General features: G+C 39.7%; 1 protein-coding gene across 4 annotated transcripts in view; it reads left to right on the top strand.

The window, feature by feature from the left end:
• The window catches only part of GRHL2 (grainyhead like transcription factor 2), a 156,080-nt gene that overhangs the window by 101,343 nt on the left and 34,823 nt on the right, over positions 1-19,914 (top strand). For all 4 annotated transcript variants that reach the window (XM_046642041.1, XM_046642038.1, XM_046642037.1 and 1 more), the window contains exon 9: positions 13,998-14,156. In XM_046642041.1, coding sequence (XP_046497997.1) covers positions 13,998-14,156 — 159 coding nt within the window. The remainder of the gene's footprint in view (positions 1-13,997; positions 14,157-19,914) is intronic.

Genomic DNA, 19,914 nt, shown 5'->3' with positions numbered 1-19,914 from the left:
GGGAGCAGGAAGGGGTTGACAGCATGTTAAGGTCCCACCCGTGTGATTCTGACCGGAGGACTGCTGTGCCACATTCTTCCACATGACTCCCGTTTACAAGGCCATTTCAATTTTTCTTCCTCCCCTTAGCCAAACACAGGTATCTACCAAATAGATTTGTTGCTCACTAATCCCCAAGATGAGGAGTTCCCACGCGAGAACCTACTGAGTTATTGAAGAGTGGCAAGCTCGGATTCCTGGCACTGAGTTCCCTTTCTCTAGGCGATGACATCACCCCCGGAGCAGGAACGCAGCAAACCCTAATTACAGGCTTCTCTTTCTTCCAGATTTCTAAGGAGATTTTTGATATAAGGGCTCCTTATATTTGTCCAGTGCTGTTTTCTCTGTTCACCATGATTTCAAGATTAAACCAGCCTCACTGTGCTACAAAGGCCTCTCTCATGGGACCGCAGAGAATTACTTGAGCATTAAGATGCTACTTAGTGTTTTGAGGAACAAGTTGCCTTTTTGTGTCTTTTCACTGGAACACCATGCCAATTTCCCCCTATTTCTGTGCTTCACTCCTCTCAGGGGTTATAAACTATGTAAGATGAAGGAGGTTCTTTCTGTGAACACTTTTTTAAAAGAAAATACGACATCTTTTTTATTGACGTAAAATACACATAATGTAAAATTTGCTATCTTAACCATGTGAATGTCATTAAGTACATTAAGGTCATTAAGTACATTTTAAGTGTATTAAATACATTAATCTTGTTGTGCAACCTCACCACAATCCATCTTCAGAACTCTTTTCATCTTATAAAACTAAAACTCTATACCCGTTAATCAAAAACTTCCCGTGACCCCCTCCTTCGAGCCCCTGGCAAACGCCATTGTACTTTCTGTCTCTAGGAATTTGACCATTCTAGGTACCTCATATAAGTGACGTGACACAAGCTATGTCTTTTTGTAACTAGCTGACTTCATGTAGCATAATGTCTTGAAGGTTCATCCATGTTGTAGCATAAGTCTGTATCTCCTTCCTTTTTAAGGATGAATGATACTCCATTGTACGTATACCACATTTTGCTTATCCATTCATCCCTGGACAGATACTTGGGTTGCTTCCATGCTATTGTGAATAATGATGCTGTGAAAATGTGTGTTCAGCTATGTCTTCAAGACCACACTCTTTTGGGTACATACCCAGAAGTGGAATTGCTGGATCATGTGGTAACACTATTTTAATTTCTTTTTAGGAACTGCCATACTGATTTCCACAGCAACTCTAGCATTTTATGTTCCTACCACAGTGCACAAGGGTCCATGAACTCTTTTTTAATTCCTCTGCAGCCAAGCCTTTTGGAATGATCTTGAATCAGTGAAAATGTTCCTCTTCCCTCACTACCAGCCCTGCTAAATAATCAAGCAAACGAATAAATCCACTACCAATCCCTGTCTCTATCATTTAAAAAATCTCCGTTATAATTCAGTAATATGAAAGCATGTCTCCCTGAGTTGCTCTTTGCTGCCTTCTAGCCCGGCCCCTCTGCTCGCAGAAGCAGTGATCGCCCTCTGAGGATGCCTGCCCTGCTCCTCCGTCCACCTTCTGTGTTGAGTTGCAGGAGGGGCTTTGGAGGGGCCGCTAGTCCAGCTCTCTGCTTTGCAAGATCAGTGGTGAAAGTTCTTCCTGCCTTTTGGGGTTTGGGAGGAACTTTCAGACAAAAGGTTGTTGCAATTTTAGAGAGGGCCGAGGACATAGATAAGGCATATATTTTCATCCCTATTAACAAATTTTTGTGGTGGGATTGGGGTTGAGAGCTGGTTGGGGTGGGGTGGGCAGCACAGAGGCTGCCAGATGCCATAGATCATTTTCCTGTGCATCTCAGATTCTAATTCCACTAAAGGTCAACTTTCTACATAGCAGGCACTGCAAGATTAGGCAAGTGGAAAAGGTGGACTTTGAACCCACGTCCCTCTGAGTCCAGAGTCCTTGCTCTTAACCAGCCCGAGAGGGAAATCTGCATTTTTTTTTTAAAAGGCCAAAGCATGCTGTGATTTTCCTTCTCAAAGAAATTATAGGATACAACCTATGTGGGTCCAGAAGGAAGAAAACAGATGATCAGCCCCATTTCCTTGAGCAAAGCAGTTCAATCAGTCATCCTGCTTTTTCCCTTTTCTCCCCCTTTCCACCAACAAAGCTCAGTGGCCCAACACTTCCAGCACATAGGTCTATCCTATGCTTGTCCATGTTGCCTTGGTGCATTTCCTGTTGATATCATACATCTTATTGACCAGAATGGATATGGCAGTGAGGACTGTTTGGATTTCTTGCCCTCTTCAACTGAGTGTGTGTGTGTGTGTGTGTGTGTGTGTGTATTATAGCCTAACATTAGTGATCTCATTTGCATAATTACTACCTCACTCTGTATTAATTGAAGATCAGTGCATGCTTTCTAATATTTCAACCTTGAGACATATCAATGTTTTCTTCTCCATATCTTTACAAATTTATTCTCCATTTTACCCATTTCTCACTACCTCCTTTCCCTGATATTCTTTATTTCATTTTCACACTCATTTACATTATTTCCTTTCACTTTTCTTTTTTGCCTTTTCTATTGTTGTTATGAATGGTGAAGACTATTCTTTACTCTTTTTTGCAATATCATTCAGGAAGCACAGCATAAAAAAGATCCAAAGCAGGAATGAGGATTATTATCAGAGAAAATGAAGGTTGTAGAAGATACACAATGGTATCTGCTTTATGTTTGCCATTTAAGAGATCCCGTAAACAAAACCCCACATTTACCAAGCTGGTAAATTGAAAGGGAATATTTACACATAAGGAATAGTCATTTTATAGACAGATTCTTCGAACTTTGGGTCCCTTAGGATGTTTTAAATGACTTGGATTTACAAAGGAGGTTTCCATGTGAATTTTGAAACTGTGAGAAAACCTAAAGTGTGGGGGCATGCTGATATTTCCTCTGGGCCCTATCTCCCTTAATATTTTTGCCTTACTTATTGCCTTTGTGTCTGAGTTTTCTTTAATGCCAAAGAATATCACATAAGAACTGAGACCCACTCTGAGGTTGGAAACATGGATGTGCTAAGATAAGTCAACTGGCTGAGCAGGAAAATAAAAAAAAAGTTGAGAGTAAAAAGTTCCCTCTTTTTTGTAAAATCCATCCTTATAGATTTTTGTAAATCCATCCTTAAGGAAGAAAATGAGGTGGATGTAGTGCCCCAGCACTGTCCTAGACATAGGGCATTTGATGTGGCCCATGTAATGACTTGCTTCATCTTGTGAGATACAACTAAAGCTATCCTGTATGGTGACTTACTTTTTCCATATAAAATCTAGATTTCTTTCTGTTTTCACTGTATAGGTCAACCCTTTCTCTTTCTAGTGCTGTCTTTTCAAGGTAAATGAGTAGTCAGCAAGCCAAGCCTAGCTTTTTGCTCCATCAGCTGCTAATGGATAGGAAAAACAACTTCTCTGTCCTCATATCTCAATTTTAGTAGCTTAAAGACAGGATGGTGGAAACGGCGGTGCTTTGATCATAGCCTGTGAAAAGGTAGTAAATTGGAGAAAATATAGATGTTCTAACTTCTTGTACATTGCAAATTGTTCAGTCTCTTTGGGTGGAAAATAAGGTTATTCTAATTGCAAGGCTGGTTTGAAATTCAGCACCAAATCATGGCGAATCCATAAAATTTTCCCAAATTTATTATTTCTCTCCCTCCCTTCTCTCCCAACATTTCTTTTTGGTCTAAGAGATTTAATCAGTTTTTGTTGGTCCCCCCGTGTGTCAAGCACGGTGCCTTAGAAAATTACAGCTTCGGTAGTCTTGATGAATCTTCAAGGAGATGTTTGTAAATGGACTGCGTTCTCTTTCTGCCAAACTCCAGTGCTGGACACCAGGGAGAAGAGGAGATATGTAAACATTGATTCTCAGAATGAAAAGAGAAACCAAAGGACTGGCCACAGGAGACCATACTCCTGAGTGCCGTGGGTTCATGACCTAGTTCGTCCCCCTGACTCCCACCTCCCGTCATCTGTCTGGGGAGTTTGCGTCCTGCTTGCAAGACGGTCTAGGACGAAATGGGGTTGATAGATATTACTGATTAAGAAAAAGTCACATCCCAATTTTTTGCCTCAATAGGGCCCAGTTTTAAACAGCTCATCGTGTGGAAGTTTAGAGAAGATTATAGGGCATCTAAAGGGTTGGGAGACTCCTGAGAGGGGTCTTGAAAGGTTGAGATACACACTGCGAAGCAGGGCAAATGGCGTTTTTATGTGTTTACTGGGGCGTGGTGTGGGTGAAGGCAGCTTTAAAAGGGAAGCGTAAACATTTGCTGGAGTCTTTGGTATTGCACTTAAACAAAGCCATGCCTTTGTTCCAGTTTATAAGGTAATGGATGGCAGGAAAGCTATAAAGCTGGAATTAATTCATATAGAAGAGGAGTAATCTCTGGAAGGCATCTTGCTGAGGATATCAAGGGCTTGATCTTTTGTTAGAATGTGGAGTATCCGTGGTTTCTGGCCTGAATTCTGCTTAGGGCTCTGTACCTTACATGCATGAACTGTCGTGTGTATGCAGAGAATTAGATTACAGACTCGGATTTCATAGACTGATGGTGTGTGTGTGTGTGCACCATGGCTAATATTTGTTCAGTGATTACCATATACCAGGCACTCTGCCAGGAGCTTTATATGTATTATGCAATATTCGTATTTTAAGTGGATATCATTTTCCATTTAAATAATGAAGACTTTGAAGCCCAGAGAGGTTAGCTAACTTACCTAAGGTTGTACAGCTAACGTATAGCAGGGCTGGAAGTCCCCCCTGAGCTGTTTGAAGCATGTGCTCTTTCCACACTGTCTTTGTGTACTGGGGGGATCCAGTAGTAAGATATTCTACATTATCTCTGGCAAAGGGGCCGTCATTCCTTCGGAGCAGCTTGCCTGCTGCATCTCATACGTGAGGCCAGGCTGTGGGAACTCAGGGACCGATAGGCCAAGCAAAGGTCTGCCCTCGGAGAACACTGGGCTAGGTTGAGAACTGAGACGTGGCTGTAAATAACTGTAATATGAGGAAGAAAGTGACAAATACTCTAATGAAAATAGAGATAAAGTGCCAAGTGAGTTCTGGAGAGGGAGACACTTTTGTTTTTTATTTTAAATTTTTTCTAAACTTTTTATTTTAAAAAATTGAAAATAAAAAGTTGAAAGAATAATACAATTAATACCACACACCCTTCACCTAGATTGATTCATTGTTATTATTTTGTCAGATTTGCATTATCCTCTCTCTTTCACACACACACACCCTCACGTCTAAATACTTGAGCAGGTTGAGGTCCCCCCTTTCTGAGGGATCAGGGACGACATGAAGGAGGAGGTACTTTTGGGCTGTGACTTAAGGGTCAGGTGGAAATGAGACATGTGGAAGTCGGAAAGAAGAGCATGCCAGGTGGAATAACGGGCGCTCAGAGGTGCAGAGACTGGAAAGCACCAGAAGAGCAGGGAACTGTGGAGCTCAGGAGAGAAAAAGGGGGTGATGGAAGTCATGAGAAGCGATGAGACTGCTATGGAGAGAATTGAGGATGGGCAAAAGAGTGTCAAGGATGAGACTTTAGACCCACCCCATGGAGGGGATGTGGAGGAACAGGAACCAGAGGAAGAAGGGGTGGTCGGTAAGGAGAGTTCAGAAGGAAGTGGGGAGAGGAGAAGGAGTTGGCCAATGAAGTCAATGCTGTAGGCAGTGGTTTCTCACTGCCTGTTCCCCCACAAACAGCACCAGCATCAACTTGGGAAATTGTTAGAAATGCAAATGCTTGGACCTCTCACCTCCAACCTACTGAAGTGGAAGTTCTGGGGATGGGGCTCTGTAATCCATGTTTTAACAAAACCTGCTGGGTGCGTACTAAATTTGAGAACCCCTGCTTATAAGGATGCTATGGAGAAGGCTGACCTTGAAGAAAACCATCTCAATAGAATAGTGAAGTCAAAAGTCAGATTAGAAATAGTCAGTGACACGGCCTATACGCTGCCAGTAATTTGTATGTGCACATGTGTGTGAAAGCGGTGTTGAGAGACATACATTGCAGCATTGTTATGATGAAAAGACTAGAAACAACCTAATGTTAAAGAAATTGTTTCTCCACATTCATGGTTCTTTAAAAAAGAAAAAGAGAGAGCTATCTTCCAAATGTATTGTCAAGTGAAGAAAGCAAGACGCAGAGCTATGTGTTTACTATGCTACCATTTGTATAAAAAGGAAAAAGATATGCATTTGCATAGCATACTTCTAGAAGGATGCACAAGAAACTGAAGGATCCTTAAGAAACTGTTGATTGGGGAACAGTGCTGGAGGGGGTGGGTTTCCACAGTTTACCCCTTTGAACTTTGTGCATATTTAGGTATTCCAAACTCAAAACAAGTTTTAAGTATTAAATATGAACAGAAAAGGTTTCAAATGACAACAAATGATCAGAAAGTTGAGTGAATCTTTCAGTCTATGCTTAAATTCCTCCTCTGACTGGGAGCTCATTATTTATAAAACAGTCCAACCCGTTGTTACGCAATGTCCTAATTCTTCCCTGTCCTGAGGTGCTGTTTTACAAGATCTGTTCAGGTGACAGAGTGGAATGGCAGAAATGGGCAATCTGAAGAGCAACGAAGATTCTGCCTGGGAGATTTCTCCCTTGCTCTCTCCCCCACGAAGCCTGAGACTCTACCCCCAACCGTGTTGTGCAGAGATAGGGTTTATGTTTCTACAAGGAATTCACCTTCATTAAATATCTGTTTGTTCAAATTAATGTGAATCATAACCAATCTACCTTTGAACCATTTGGAGATAGCATCCCAGAATGCCTTGAGAAAGTCCAGGCAGGACGCTATCGGAGCAGTCTGACGGGAAGGAGGGCTTGAACTGGGGGCCGAGGGGACGCAAAGGAAGCTGGCCTGCAGGAGCAGTTGTGGAGGGAAAATGGGTAGGGCCTTGTTTGCTGTGCTGTGGGGGCGAGGAAGAGCTTGGACCAGCTGGATGACTAGTTGTCTGAGAAGAGAGAGCCTGTGGTGGTGATAATAAACTCCCTGAGCTTTTCATGGCACTTTCCAGCTTAAACACATTATCCGATTGTAACGCGTCACAGTACAATGTAGGGAGTGTTATGCCTGTTTCAAAGATGCAGCCAGGGAGGTCCAGAAAGGTTAAATAATTAGTCCAAGGCCTTAGTGCTTGGATTTGCACCAGGGACGTAATTTTGAGCCTCTTAGTATGTGTTTTTCTTGCTGTGCTTTCCTCTCATTTTGTCCTGCAGCTTCAGAGAAACCTCTGTCTTTGTTCTTACAAAACTTCACTTGTGAATTGATCCCATTTAATCTCTGCTTCCGGGGCTCTTAGCTCCCGCCACTCCTGCTTTCCGCAGCCTCCTACATTCGTCCTCTCCATTGTGTGAACACCTCCTCCATCTTGGAAGAGCACCTCTGCTTGGCCCTGATGCCCGCTCCTTGTGTTCCTGTCCACCCCTCCTTCCTCTGCCAGGCTTCCCGGCTGAGATGCTTCCTCTGCGTCTTCATGTCCTGTCTCACTTGCCCCAGCAGTGTAGCTTCTAGAAGGGGCGCAGACTATCTTTGCTTCTGAACCTGGTGGCCTTTTCTCAGCCCTCACTCCTTGTCTTCCCTGTAACTTGGATGTTGGATAGTGTGGCCACAGTTCTATCTGCTCTTGGCTTCAGTGATACACACTTGACCTCATCAAGTATTCATTACTTGATCACAGTGATACAAGCATCTTGGTTGCCCTCTTCCCTTACCAACCGCCTTTCCTCAGGCTCCTTCTTAGCCTCCTCAACACAAACTCTCCTCTCCCAATAGGCTGCTCTTTTTGCTCTTCTCAGAGGCAGCATGCGCTTCCTTCTCCTCTACCTCTCTTCCAGCTTAAGATGCCTACAGGAAGTCTTCTCTGGTACACGTTGAGATCTCTCCTTTTCTCCAAGTTCTTACAGCATGTATAGACTGGGATATTCAACTGAGTATCTCATTTTTATATTCCACAACAATGAAAACCGTTATATCCCCCCTTTTCCTTGAGGACAGGGCCATACCATAGACTTCTGTATCTCCCATAGCATTTATTTATTTATTTATTTATTTATTTATTTTTGAGGAGATTAGCCCTGAGCTAACTGCTGCTAATCCTCCTCTTTTTGCTGAGGAAGACTGGTCCTGAGCTAACATCCATGCTCATCTTCCTCTACTTTATACGTGGGATGCCTGCCACAGCATGGTGTGCCAAGCGGTGCCATGATTGCACCCGGGATCCGAACCGGCGAACCCCAGGCCACCGAGAAGCGGAACGTGCAAACTTAACCGCTGTGCCACTGGGCAGGCCCATCCCATAGCATTTGTATATAGCATCTTCCATAGCATCTATATGTGTACATACATATACATATATCTCCATACTAAATATATAGTCAATGCTCAATTTATGTTTGTTGATATACAGGCAAATAACATTTTTTGAGGATAAATCTGGTTAGAGCAGCTAACTCTGCTGTATTATCTTGACAACTTCAACTACTCCAAGCAATCTTGGCTCTTAGGTGGTTTTGCTTATGAAAGCAAGAGCATGGATAAAGAGGGGAATGTGTATTTAGAAAAGAAATTTTCTCTTAATTCATTGGACAAATATTTGTTGAATATCTACCACGGGACTGGCCCTGGGAATAGACTGACCTTGAGGCAGACAAGGGCCCTCCTTTTATGGGCTTACAGCCTCATGGAGCAGACAGATCATTAAACACTAAACAGATAAACAACGAGATAAACCCAAATAACGTTAAGTACTATGAAGAAAATAGAAAAGAGCAGTGTGATAGAGTGTGCTACTGGTCATGGGCTGAGGTGGGAGGAGGAGGAGGAAGACAACTCTAGGTGGGGTGGTCAAGGCAGATATTTCCGAAGAGCTGACATTGGACTGAAATCTGAATGAGAAGAAGGAGCTGGCAGTGTGATGATCTGTGAGGACAGCAGTGGAGGTGGAAGGCACAGCAGATAGCAAAAGCTGTCAACTGGGAACAAGCTTGGTATATGCTGGAAATGGAAAAAATTGAGTACTAAAAGAATCTGGGAAACTGTGGTGGAATATGGAATATGTGAGTAAACTAAATGTGTATCTGTGTGTAACAGACATACTCACAGTATCTTTAAGAGAAAATAAAGAAATATGTTATCAGGTTTTAAATCATTCCCTGAAATTGCTGTATAAACAGAGGTGTCAGGAAGTCCATGAGTTTCTCAGATCCTCAGCAAAATAGCAAGCTTTCTGAGGCAGGGAGTCTGTCTCGTCATTCTTATGTCCCACCTCCAAGCACAATGCCCGGCACAGAGAGGAGAGCTTTGATAAATAATTGATGAATTAATGCATGAAGGAAATGAAGGAATGCCCAAGACTGAGATTCACATGTTAATATTGTCTGCTTTTAGTCTATCTTTCTATCTCAATTTGGCATTGCATCTGCACCCAAATACAATCTCATAAAATGGAAGAAAAATGCTGAAATGTAAGAAAACCATCTATAAGGTCTTTAATAATTCCAAGAACCAAGAAGAAAACAGATTAGGGAAATTGGCAAGAGCACTTTTATGTATTTATATATTGTTTGTGTTTTAGAGTGAAAATGCTGGTTTCTTGATGTGTCATGTCCCTGTAATTTGGAGGCTAATGCATGTGCAATTTCTTGGGAAAGAGCTCTTTGGGGTCTCAACCTTAGGAAATAAATAGGTTTCTTAGTCTTTAATCAGAAAGATCTTTTTGAAAATGCAAAATACAATTGTTTAAAGAGGAAATAAATACTTCCCGTCAAATCATAGGCATTATGATTTTTCAAATCCCAAATTGCTTTGTAAATCAAAGATTATCCCATTTATTTTAATGGCAAGCTCTCAGAAAAATCTTGGGAATTAATAATCAAGTTAATGTAGCAATTCTAAAGCGCATTGATCTGTGTTTATTTTAATAATCTTACTGCACACAGAGTGAACAACTGAGAGGTGTTATAATCTGGGTAAAGTCTCTTGTCTTGTGTAGGAACTACAAATGGGCATTGCACTTCATATATAAAAAAGCAATTTAATTAAAAAAATGTCAGTTGTCATGAGACTGCCTCTATTTCTGGAAAGGTCTTGGTACATTTAGAAACAATCCTTCTATCTGAATCAATCTTTGAACTAATGACAAAATTAAAATTATATATACTATCTGCCTGGATACACCTGATTTAATGAATCTTTTTCTAAACAATAAGTTATGTACTGTTAGAATTATAGAAAAACAAGTAACTGAGGTTTTGAAAATATTATATGACCATATGTAACATTTGTAACTCTTGGATGACGGACCAATTGTTTACAGTATTTATATGCTGTTTACATAATCAGGACTCTTACTGAAGTTAAAAAGAACTTTCTGTGCCTGACATGTGGATGAACATTTGGTTCGGGAAAGCATACCTTTCTCTAAGCTTCTGTAATACACATTTGCAAACAGCGCTTTGTAGATAAACTTCTAAGAAATTTGCTCTCACGTTTCCCTGCTGTGCATGGAGCTGGGACATGGTTGGGTTTGCAAGATGAAACAAATTAATGCTTCTCGGTTCCCAAGCTAAGGTTTTAGCTAATGTCTTTCTACGCCTTCCCAACCCCTCCAATTGCTGTTAAAGTTCAACCATTTGAGTTTTGAGTGCATCACAGCGAGACTGTGGTTGATACCATCAGACCGATACCATAGGCAGCCAGGCAGGAGGAAAGTGGTGCCAACCCTGTTTTAAAATCCTTGCCTGTTAGGATAACTCTGGGAGCTGCCAACACCAGGGAACAGAGAAGGCAGATTCTCATCTACTTTTTATAGAATCAGGATGCCATGAATCAGGGAGCCCATTTGACCTTCTGCTAAGGGACCTTTCTCTAGTCTTAGTGTCTCCTGGTGGAGTCTAGTGTATTGTAGCTCATTTGACCTTTAAAGACCTTGTCCACAGGATGGCTGATTGTTAAGCTCCTCCAAGGAGGATTTAGTCTATTTATTGTAGTGTATTGCTAGTAAGCAGCTGTTATTTCAGTGGATCTGCCCTACTCAAGTGGCCCCTGTAAACATACACATTCCATCAGCCCGACTCTCCAGTTGAGACCCAGAGCTATCAAGGCTACAATTAATATTGCTTCCTGCATATCTGAGTATATGTCCACTCTGTGTGATGTGTGGATAAATCAGTGAGCCAACTGTGAATCCGAATAGCTTAGGAAGTTTTCATCAGAGCTCTTTTCTCTTCTGGCTTCTGCAGTACTAGATAGGCTTTATGAGGAAGTGGAAAAAAACTGGTCTGGGTTGAGGTCCTCGTGGATTACAGCCACCAGCAGGAAGATTTCTATATGAAATACAGGACCAAAAATATGGACAACTGCATAGCTCACCAGAGTGATCATTTGATTTGCTGACATAAAGATGTATTTATACATTCTGGCCAAGATAACCCCATTCTTGGTCATAACAATAACAATAAAAGAAGTCAAGTTTCCCTAGGAAAAAATGCTTTTATTTTTTGACCTAAAGATCAGTGTTTGATGAAGTTATTGTAAGCTTTAGGGCACCGCCATGATATCTCTCTCCCCATCCAGCCTCTGACTTCCGTGATTACAGGACCATGGTTCGTGCACCTGCGCTGGTGCTTAGCACAGTTTCAGGGACTGGTAGGTATTTAAAGATATTTGTGACCTGAATGAATGTTCTCTGCAGTTAGGGCATCTCCAGGAGCAGTAGACAACATTTTTTGTCTACTTCTACCCTGGAAGTTCAGGAGGAGAAACAGGCACGGCGTGTTCTTTCTGTGGTCTTTATCCTCAGCTCCCCTCCATCATTTGACGTTTGTGTCTTTAGTCAGTCTTTACCTTTCCTAAAGATGAGCAAGTATTTCTGGAATCCCTGGTCTTATCCCAGTGTCTGTGTGGGTTTTGTATTTCACTTGTGTCCTCCAAGCTCAGTGCTCTATTCTGTGTTCTCACGGCCTCTGAATATACGTCTCTCTTTGGAGAGCCCCGGCCACCGTGTGTTGGTCATTGCTGCTACTCATCTTTCTTCCCCTTGGACTGTCAGCTCTGTGAGTTTGGGGTCTCACTTCCTTCTCTATCCTCAGTGTCTCTTGTTGTATTTGACCCACTGTGGGTTTGTGCTGATGTTTATAGAATGAATGAATGAATAAATGAATGTATCTGTGGTCACATCTTTAGGTACTTGTTTTCAGATGGTGGCTGGAAAAGTGAGAGCCTGCAGCACAGTGCACAAGCTTGTTGCAATTAGCATGTCACTAAGACCTGTCATCTGGCCTTGACTGCTATTGGTGTGGTGCCTTGCTAATGTTTCTCATTGCAAAGTAAAGGGCTCAAAAATTAAATTGAAAATGATCTTTATATAGACATAGCACTAACAATGAGATACTTCATTGTATAAGTTACCAAAAGCCTATAGGGCTTGAAATGAAGTAGATCAGGCCTGGTAGTTAAATCAAAAATCAAATGCCCTTTAAAATGCAGCTCTTGGCCGTGGCTCTTTGCTTTCTGCAGGGCTGTTCTCTGTGGATACCGGGATGTGAAAGGTTTCAGGTCAAGGGTTTGAGGGTGAATGAAAATTTCAAGGGACCAAATAAAACAAGGGTCAGACGACATATCTGAGGAAATGGCTTTCAGGATACATAATTGTGACATTTGAAAACAGTGAGTGATTTAAAGTTTTATATTAAATCAAAATAATACACGTGGTAGCAAATGAAAATAGTACCGAGAGTGTGTTATAGTATGCCCAGTTTTTCCCAGAGAGTGCCTCATGCTATTCTTGTGCTTACCACATAAATCTAGGTGCTGCACTCACATCTCTATTCCTAGATAAGTCAACTTTAAATGGTGTGTATTGACATCTACCCACTATGCCAAATGAGGATAAGTTTAGTCATTTATTCTCCTCCCTCTATTCCTCCCAATATTGTATAATAAAATTACTATTCTTAGTTTTTCTGTTGGTCAGTGCTATAATCTTTAATAACTTACTTGAGTTTCCAGTTTGGGGATTCGTGTCGTTTCTGTTGTGTCTCTGGAAGCCCGTGTTGTAAGATGAGGATGCCGGTACCTTTACCACATTTCCTCCTCCTGGTCCGTGTCTTACCTACATCGGCTTCCCTTTTGCTTTTTCACTAACAGGGAGTTGTGTTAGTATTTGCATTCTGTTCTGCAGGGAGGGATTTAAAAAATGATATAAAGGGAAAATTGAAAACCAAGGACAGTAAGTGACTCGCCTGAGGTCTCTTGGCTGGTTAATGTTAGAGCCGGGGCTGAAACCTGGGGCTTTTGACTCTTAATCTAGCATGCTTTCTGCAGATAAGTGCATTGATTCAGTCATCAAATGTTTATTAAATGTCTGTTTTCCACCAGGCACTATGTTAAGTACCAGTAATACAAAAATAATAAATGGTCTCAAATCTCCTACTTCATGGTCAATTAGAAGAGACAGATGTGTAAACAAATAACTAGGTTTCAGAGAAGGTGTTCTCGAGTTGTTGTTGTTCTTCTTTATCTCTCAGGTCAGAGATTAGAGAAATTGCTATAACCGTTAGAGGTGACAGCTTTAATATCTTGAGGAGACAGTGTTTTACCCGGTTAACTTATGCATGTTTGAAAAATAAGTAAGATTTTGCTGACATACTTTAAGGAAAGTAATGTTAATTGTCTGTTTCAAGATTAAATATGAAAGCAAAAATTTTTATAAATTTATAATTATGTATTATATATCATTTTCTATGCTCAACATATTTTTATGTGAGAATATCCAAATATTCTTGCGTTATCCCTATAGATTTATTTAGTATCTTGATTTCAACTCTAAGGCTTATGTTTTGTTTATAGATCCTTTCTATGGTGACTTGTGAATTTTTTCCTTTTTTTCTCCCTCCCTCAGATTTTCATCACCGTGAATTGCCTGAGTACAGATTTCTCCTCCCAAAAAGGGGTGAAAGGACTTCCTTTGATGATTCAGATTGATACATACAGTTATAATAATCGTAGCAATAAACCCATTCATAGAGCTTATTGCCAGATCAAGGTCTTCTGTGATAAAGTGAGTAAAGATGACAGTTTGTCATAAAGGTATCTTTATTAATAGATATTACTTTTAATGACATTTCTCCTTGTCACCTTTTCTTGTCTAGTGGTGTCAAAATAATCACCTTATCAATCACAGTGGGAGTAGTGATCTTTTGTTTTCAATTCCTATTAGATATCTAGGGAGTCATCAGTCAACTAAATTTTGCTTTTTAGTCAATCTTTTTTACAACTAATTTAATGACTGATTGACATTGCACTGTGCTATAAGTCTAATTCACTTAAGTAAATGATATAATAGATTCACAGTTTTTATTGGGTATAGATCCTGTCCCAGAACATATCAATATAACCTTTATTATTTTATGGGTTAAATGGAGCCTCATCTAGAGCTTTTGGGATGGAACAGGCACCTATAAAATAAGTTCATTAGTGTAAACAAATGGGACTTCATCAGACTAAAGAGCTTCTTCAAGGCAAGGGAAAACAGGATTAAACAAAAAACCAACCCACTAATTGGGAAAAAATATTTACAAGTTATATATCTGACAAAGAGTTAATCTCCATAATATATAAAGAACTCACACAGCTCAACAACAAAAAATCAAACAACCCGTTCAAAAAACGGCAGGGGACATGAACAGACATTTCTCCAAAGAAAATATATGGATGGCCAATAGACACATGAAAAGATGCTCATCATCACTAATCATCAGGGAAATGCAAATCAAAACTACACTAAGATATCACCTTACACCTGTTAGAATGGCAAAAATAACCAAAACAAAAAGTGACAAATGTTGGAGAGGTTGTGGAGAAAAAGGAACCCTCATACACTGTTGGTAGGAATGCAAACTGGTGCAGCCACTATGGAAAACAGTATGGTGATTTCTCAAAAAATTAAAAATAGAAATACATAGGACCCAGCCATCCCACTACTGGGTGTCTATACAAAGAACTTGAAATCAGCATTCCAAAAGTCTGATGCACCCCAATGTTCATTGCAGCATTATTTACAATAGCAAAGACGTGGAGGCAACCTAAGTGCCCATCAACTGATGATTGGATAAAGAAGATATGGTATATATATACAATGGAATACTACTCAGCCATAAAAAAGGATAAAATCGTCTCATTCACAACAACTTAGATGGACCTTGGGGGTATTATGTTAAGTGAAATAAGTCAGATAAAGACAAACTCTGTATAACTCCATTCTTAGGTGGAAGTTAAACATGTAGACAAAAAGAACTGATTGGTGGTTACCAGGGGAAAGCGGGCTTGGGAGGGTGGGGACAAAGGGTGAAGTGGTGCACCTACAACATGACTGACAATAATGTACAACTGAAATTTCACAAGGTTGTAAACTATCATGATCTTAATAAAAAGTAAAAAAATAAATAAATAAGTTCATTAGTAAACATGAACTCAGGAGGAAGTGTAATTTTTTAATTTCCCTGAATCCCATCATAAGAGACAGAGCAATTAGAATAACAAAGCTTAAAATCCCATGATTATGTGACAAGAGATCCTTACCAATCCCAAATATGAATGGGACTAAGAATCAACAATTTCAAGACCTATGTGATATCAGTGTCTTGAGGGAAAGCAGTGGAGCCACTTGATGACCAAAGAAAAGGAAACCTATAAAATTGCCTCAAGGTTCTCACTGGAAAGTGAAGTGGGCCATCTGAGGACAGTATGTGAAACTGGGGTGGGAGGGTATGGTTTCCGCAGACTTCAGTTTGTTGCTGGATGCAAAGGGACATAACATTGGAGTGTTTTGGGCTCTATGAACTCTGGAAAATTGAGATGGACCAAAAAAAAAAAAAATAAGTGCAAGGGAAAGAGAAGTTTCAAATAAAAAGAAAGATGGGAAAGGATACAGAGTAGACAGATTTCAGGAAATACAAGACCATTTTCTTTTATCACTTTGTGAACACACCGGGAGCAGGAGAGCCATGAAGCTAGAAGAACTGTCTTGGTGCTCTCATTTCACTTAAAAATGACCAAGAGAAAAGAAAAACAGTTGACTCTCATAAAATGTTTCATGAAAAAAGAGATTAAGATCAGACTAACTTCCCTTTGGACAATGGATGCCTGCTGGAAAGACATACCCACAAAATAGGTGAAAGCTGTAGCTTAATGTTCCAAAATGAGCTAATGAAATTAAGAAAATCATAGAAGTTATGAAGATCAACATAAATCACAATTTAAAAAATTCAGACATGAGAATTTTGGAGAATGGAGTGATTTAAAAAAGATGTGATAGAATTCAGGAAAAAATTTAGAAATAAAGATTAAAGATTAAAATATTTCAGAAGTAAAGACTACACTAGAAGCAACACAAGAGTGAATAAATTTAAGAGGTGATGCCTTAAGAGAAATACAAGTTGGAAAGAGCAAAATTTTTAAAATCGGAAGAAATGAAGAAAGAGATGTGAAAGAAAATAATAGACATAGAAGAGAGATAAAGAAGATCCAATATACGTATAATAGGAATCTTTGAGGAAGAAAGCCAAAACAGTGGAACAGAACAAACGCTAAAAACAGTAAATCAGGAAAATTTACAATAGAAAGTATACATATTTAAACAGCCTACCACACACTTGGGAAAATTGACCCAGGATAGCCAATTCCAAATTGTTAAGCTATTGGACTTTAACAAAAAGAAAAATATTCTTTGGGCATCTAAGTAAAATAGAATAAAATAAATAATAAGTGACTGATGAGGAAACTTCTATCAAACTTTTCAACAGCAGCGCCTTGTCAGAAGACAATGCTATTTAAAGTAATCACGTAAAGTAAATGTGAGCCAAGGTTTTTATATCCAGCCAAAGTGACTTTCAAGTGTAAAGACTACAGGCAAAAACAAAACAAACAAACCACCAAATAAATAAATAATCCCACAAAAAACAAACAAACAAAAATCCAGGGACTATTCTTTCTTGGGGAATCTAGTAGAGAACAAACTTTAGACAACCAATATGGCTATAAAGACATTGATAAAAGGACCAACGGTGAGCAATAAGTACATATTTCCCTATAGATCTAATTCTAAATGATGGGAGAGACAGTAATGGCAATATTATATGGTCTGACAGTGTAGACACAGTACAATTATTTAAAAATTGGAGAGGATGGGGAGAGAATATGAAAAATAGAATAAGCTGGCTAATTGCTTATAGGTATTCCCTGGATGTGAAAGGATATGACTTCAGATTAGATCCTGGGGAGAGGAGAGAAAGGGGAAAAAGAGGTCAGTGGCTAATTCAATATTGCCCAGCACTCTTAAAGGTACTGCAGTCAGTTGTATCAAAGGTCTGCCGTGCCATTAAAATGTCTGGAAGTTCTGGTTTAACAGTGATAGAGTAAATGTAGGGAGAAGTGGGCTTCTGTGAACATATAGCAGAGATGGTCACAATAAGAAAGAAGGACACATTAAGTAGAACTGCACTGCAGTGTAGGGACATGCAGCAGAGTGGTAAATGTCTCCAAAATCACAATAGCCCTTCAGGTTGTGACGATTTCAGTTAGTGCCAATCCTCCAGCTGTCAGAGCCATGCAGCACTCTCAGACAAGTCGGCAGTACGGAGGCTGGTTAAGTCCATAGACACAGTTGTTGTGTGGATGAGGACACACTGGGTCAACGAGCACAGGTCACTTGCCCGGAGTGCCATGATAATAAAGTAGAGTAGTGGGATGCAAATACAGGTCTGATTCTAAACTCAAACTCCTTGAATTGATAAATAACTTTATACATAAAATACCAAAGTGACAACTGACGATTCAAAACCTCAACAAACAGCCAAGGTAGCCTTTAAAAACAAAACGCAACATTTGGCTTATATCTTTAATTTGGTATATTAAACATTAAGAAAACATTTTCAAATGGCGTACTGCATGGTATTTTTTTTTTTTTATGATTTTCCTACCTATTTTTTTTTTTTTAAGATTTTATTTCCTTTTTCTCCCTAAAGCCCCCCTGTACATAGCTGTGTACTTTTAGTTGTGGGTCCTTCTAATAGTGGCATGTGGGACGCCGCCTCAGCATGGCTTGATGAGCAGCGCCATGTCTGCGCCCAGGGTCCAAGCCAGTGAAACCCTGGGCCAGCAAAGCAGAGTGCGCGAACTTAAGCACTCAGCCGCGAGGCCGGGCCCCTATTTTTTCTTTTTAAATAGGAAGATTGGCTCTGAGCTAATATCTCTTGTCAATCTTCCTCTTTTTTCTTTCTCCCCAAAGCCCCAGTACATAGTTGTATATCCTAGTTGTAGGTCCTTCTAGTTCTTCTATGTGGGATGGCACCACAGCATGGCTTGATGAACAGTGTGTAGGTCCCCGCCCAGGATCCTAATCCGTGAGCCCCGTGCCGCTGAAGTAGAGCACGTGAACTTAACCCCTCGGCCACAGGGCTGGCCCCCAGCATGGTGTTATTAAAGTACAGTGAGAGAGCATTCAAACAATTTGAATTCCCTTACTTTATTCCAGATATTTTAAGGGCGATTGTAGAATCCCCTTCCTTCAATCTCCTTCTTGGAAGTGAGGCATAAGATTAGCGGCAAGGAGAAAGGGAGGGAAGAACGGGGTGGAGGCGCTGGGGAATCCATTTGCTTTATGTCAAAGTTGGAATTGAAAGTGGGAAAGAGAGGACTTAAGGGATGCTCATGTAATCTTTTTCTACGGTGTTGATGTGATAAATATTCAAAACAAAACAAAGATGCAGAATGAATCGAGAGTGTTATACTGTTGTTCATCTGTGCCCTAGATTGAGAGGGACTCTTAAGAAACTAGAGATGTAAAGAGTTTCCAGTGGGTGGTTTTTAATTTATATATCCTGATGTTGAGGGTCAGGAAACGCAAGAGGAAGAAATGTCAAACAGGGTATATTAACCTTAGCTACTACTAACTTTTCTAATAGGCTAGATACAAAATCTTTTGCTGTAATTTGTCATCTTATTTGCAGCTCTAATTTCAAAACCCAGGCAAAACTCACTCCTGGGAGATTAAATAGAGAAAAAGTTTAATTTTTGCACTTTTCAAATGGATGTGTAAATGATTAATTTGAATTATCCTCTAAAGCAAAAGAATTAAGAGCTATTCCATTTTAAATCTGTAAGTTTCTCAATCACAGTTGAGAGTCTTCAATGATGGAATTCTGCATTATTTACAGTTCTCCAGCTTGATTTCTAACTAATACAGTGGTGAGATTACAGATGAAAATAAAGACCTTCACTAATTTTTTTGATACAATACTTCTATTGAAATACGTATGTTTATGCATTAAAAAAATTTAGGATCTGTCTATATATCTATATCAATATCTATGTCTGTACCTTTATATCTATATTTAATTTCTTCATTATCTTTCACAAAAAACAAGAATTATATTAATGTAAACAGTAACTATATTATAGTGTGCAAAACTTGAGAAATAAAGCCACATTTTTTTTAAATAGATGGTTTTCTCTATTAATTCTTGTTTGGAATGATTTTGGAGGAAATGACTGTTGAAAATTATGAAAAGCTAAAGGTACTCCTCCAAACCACCCCCTTGGTACCTTAGTTAACTTTAAACAGGTTAAAGCCAAATTCTTAAGATACATTTAAGAGAAACAATTGAAGTGTCAAATGAAAAGCAAAGATAGCCATCACCTCTCAAGAGGTGGTTAAGTGATCACAATATAATCAGGAAATCTTCAGGCTTACTTTTCAAATTAACTCTGCGAACTGAACATTTAGCAGGAAAGATTATTTTCAAATGATAAATTTTGTA

Source organism: Equus quagga, chromosome 16 (assembly GCF_021613505.1).
Source record: "Equus quagga isolate Etosha38 chromosome 16, UCLA_HA_Equagga_1.0, whole genome shotgun sequence".
Taxonomy (NCBI): Eukaryota; Metazoa; Chordata; class Mammalia; order Perissodactyla; family Equidae; genus Equus; species Equus quagga.
Note: the sequence above shows the minus strand (reverse complement) of the source record. Positions and strands in the feature narration are given on the sequence as shown.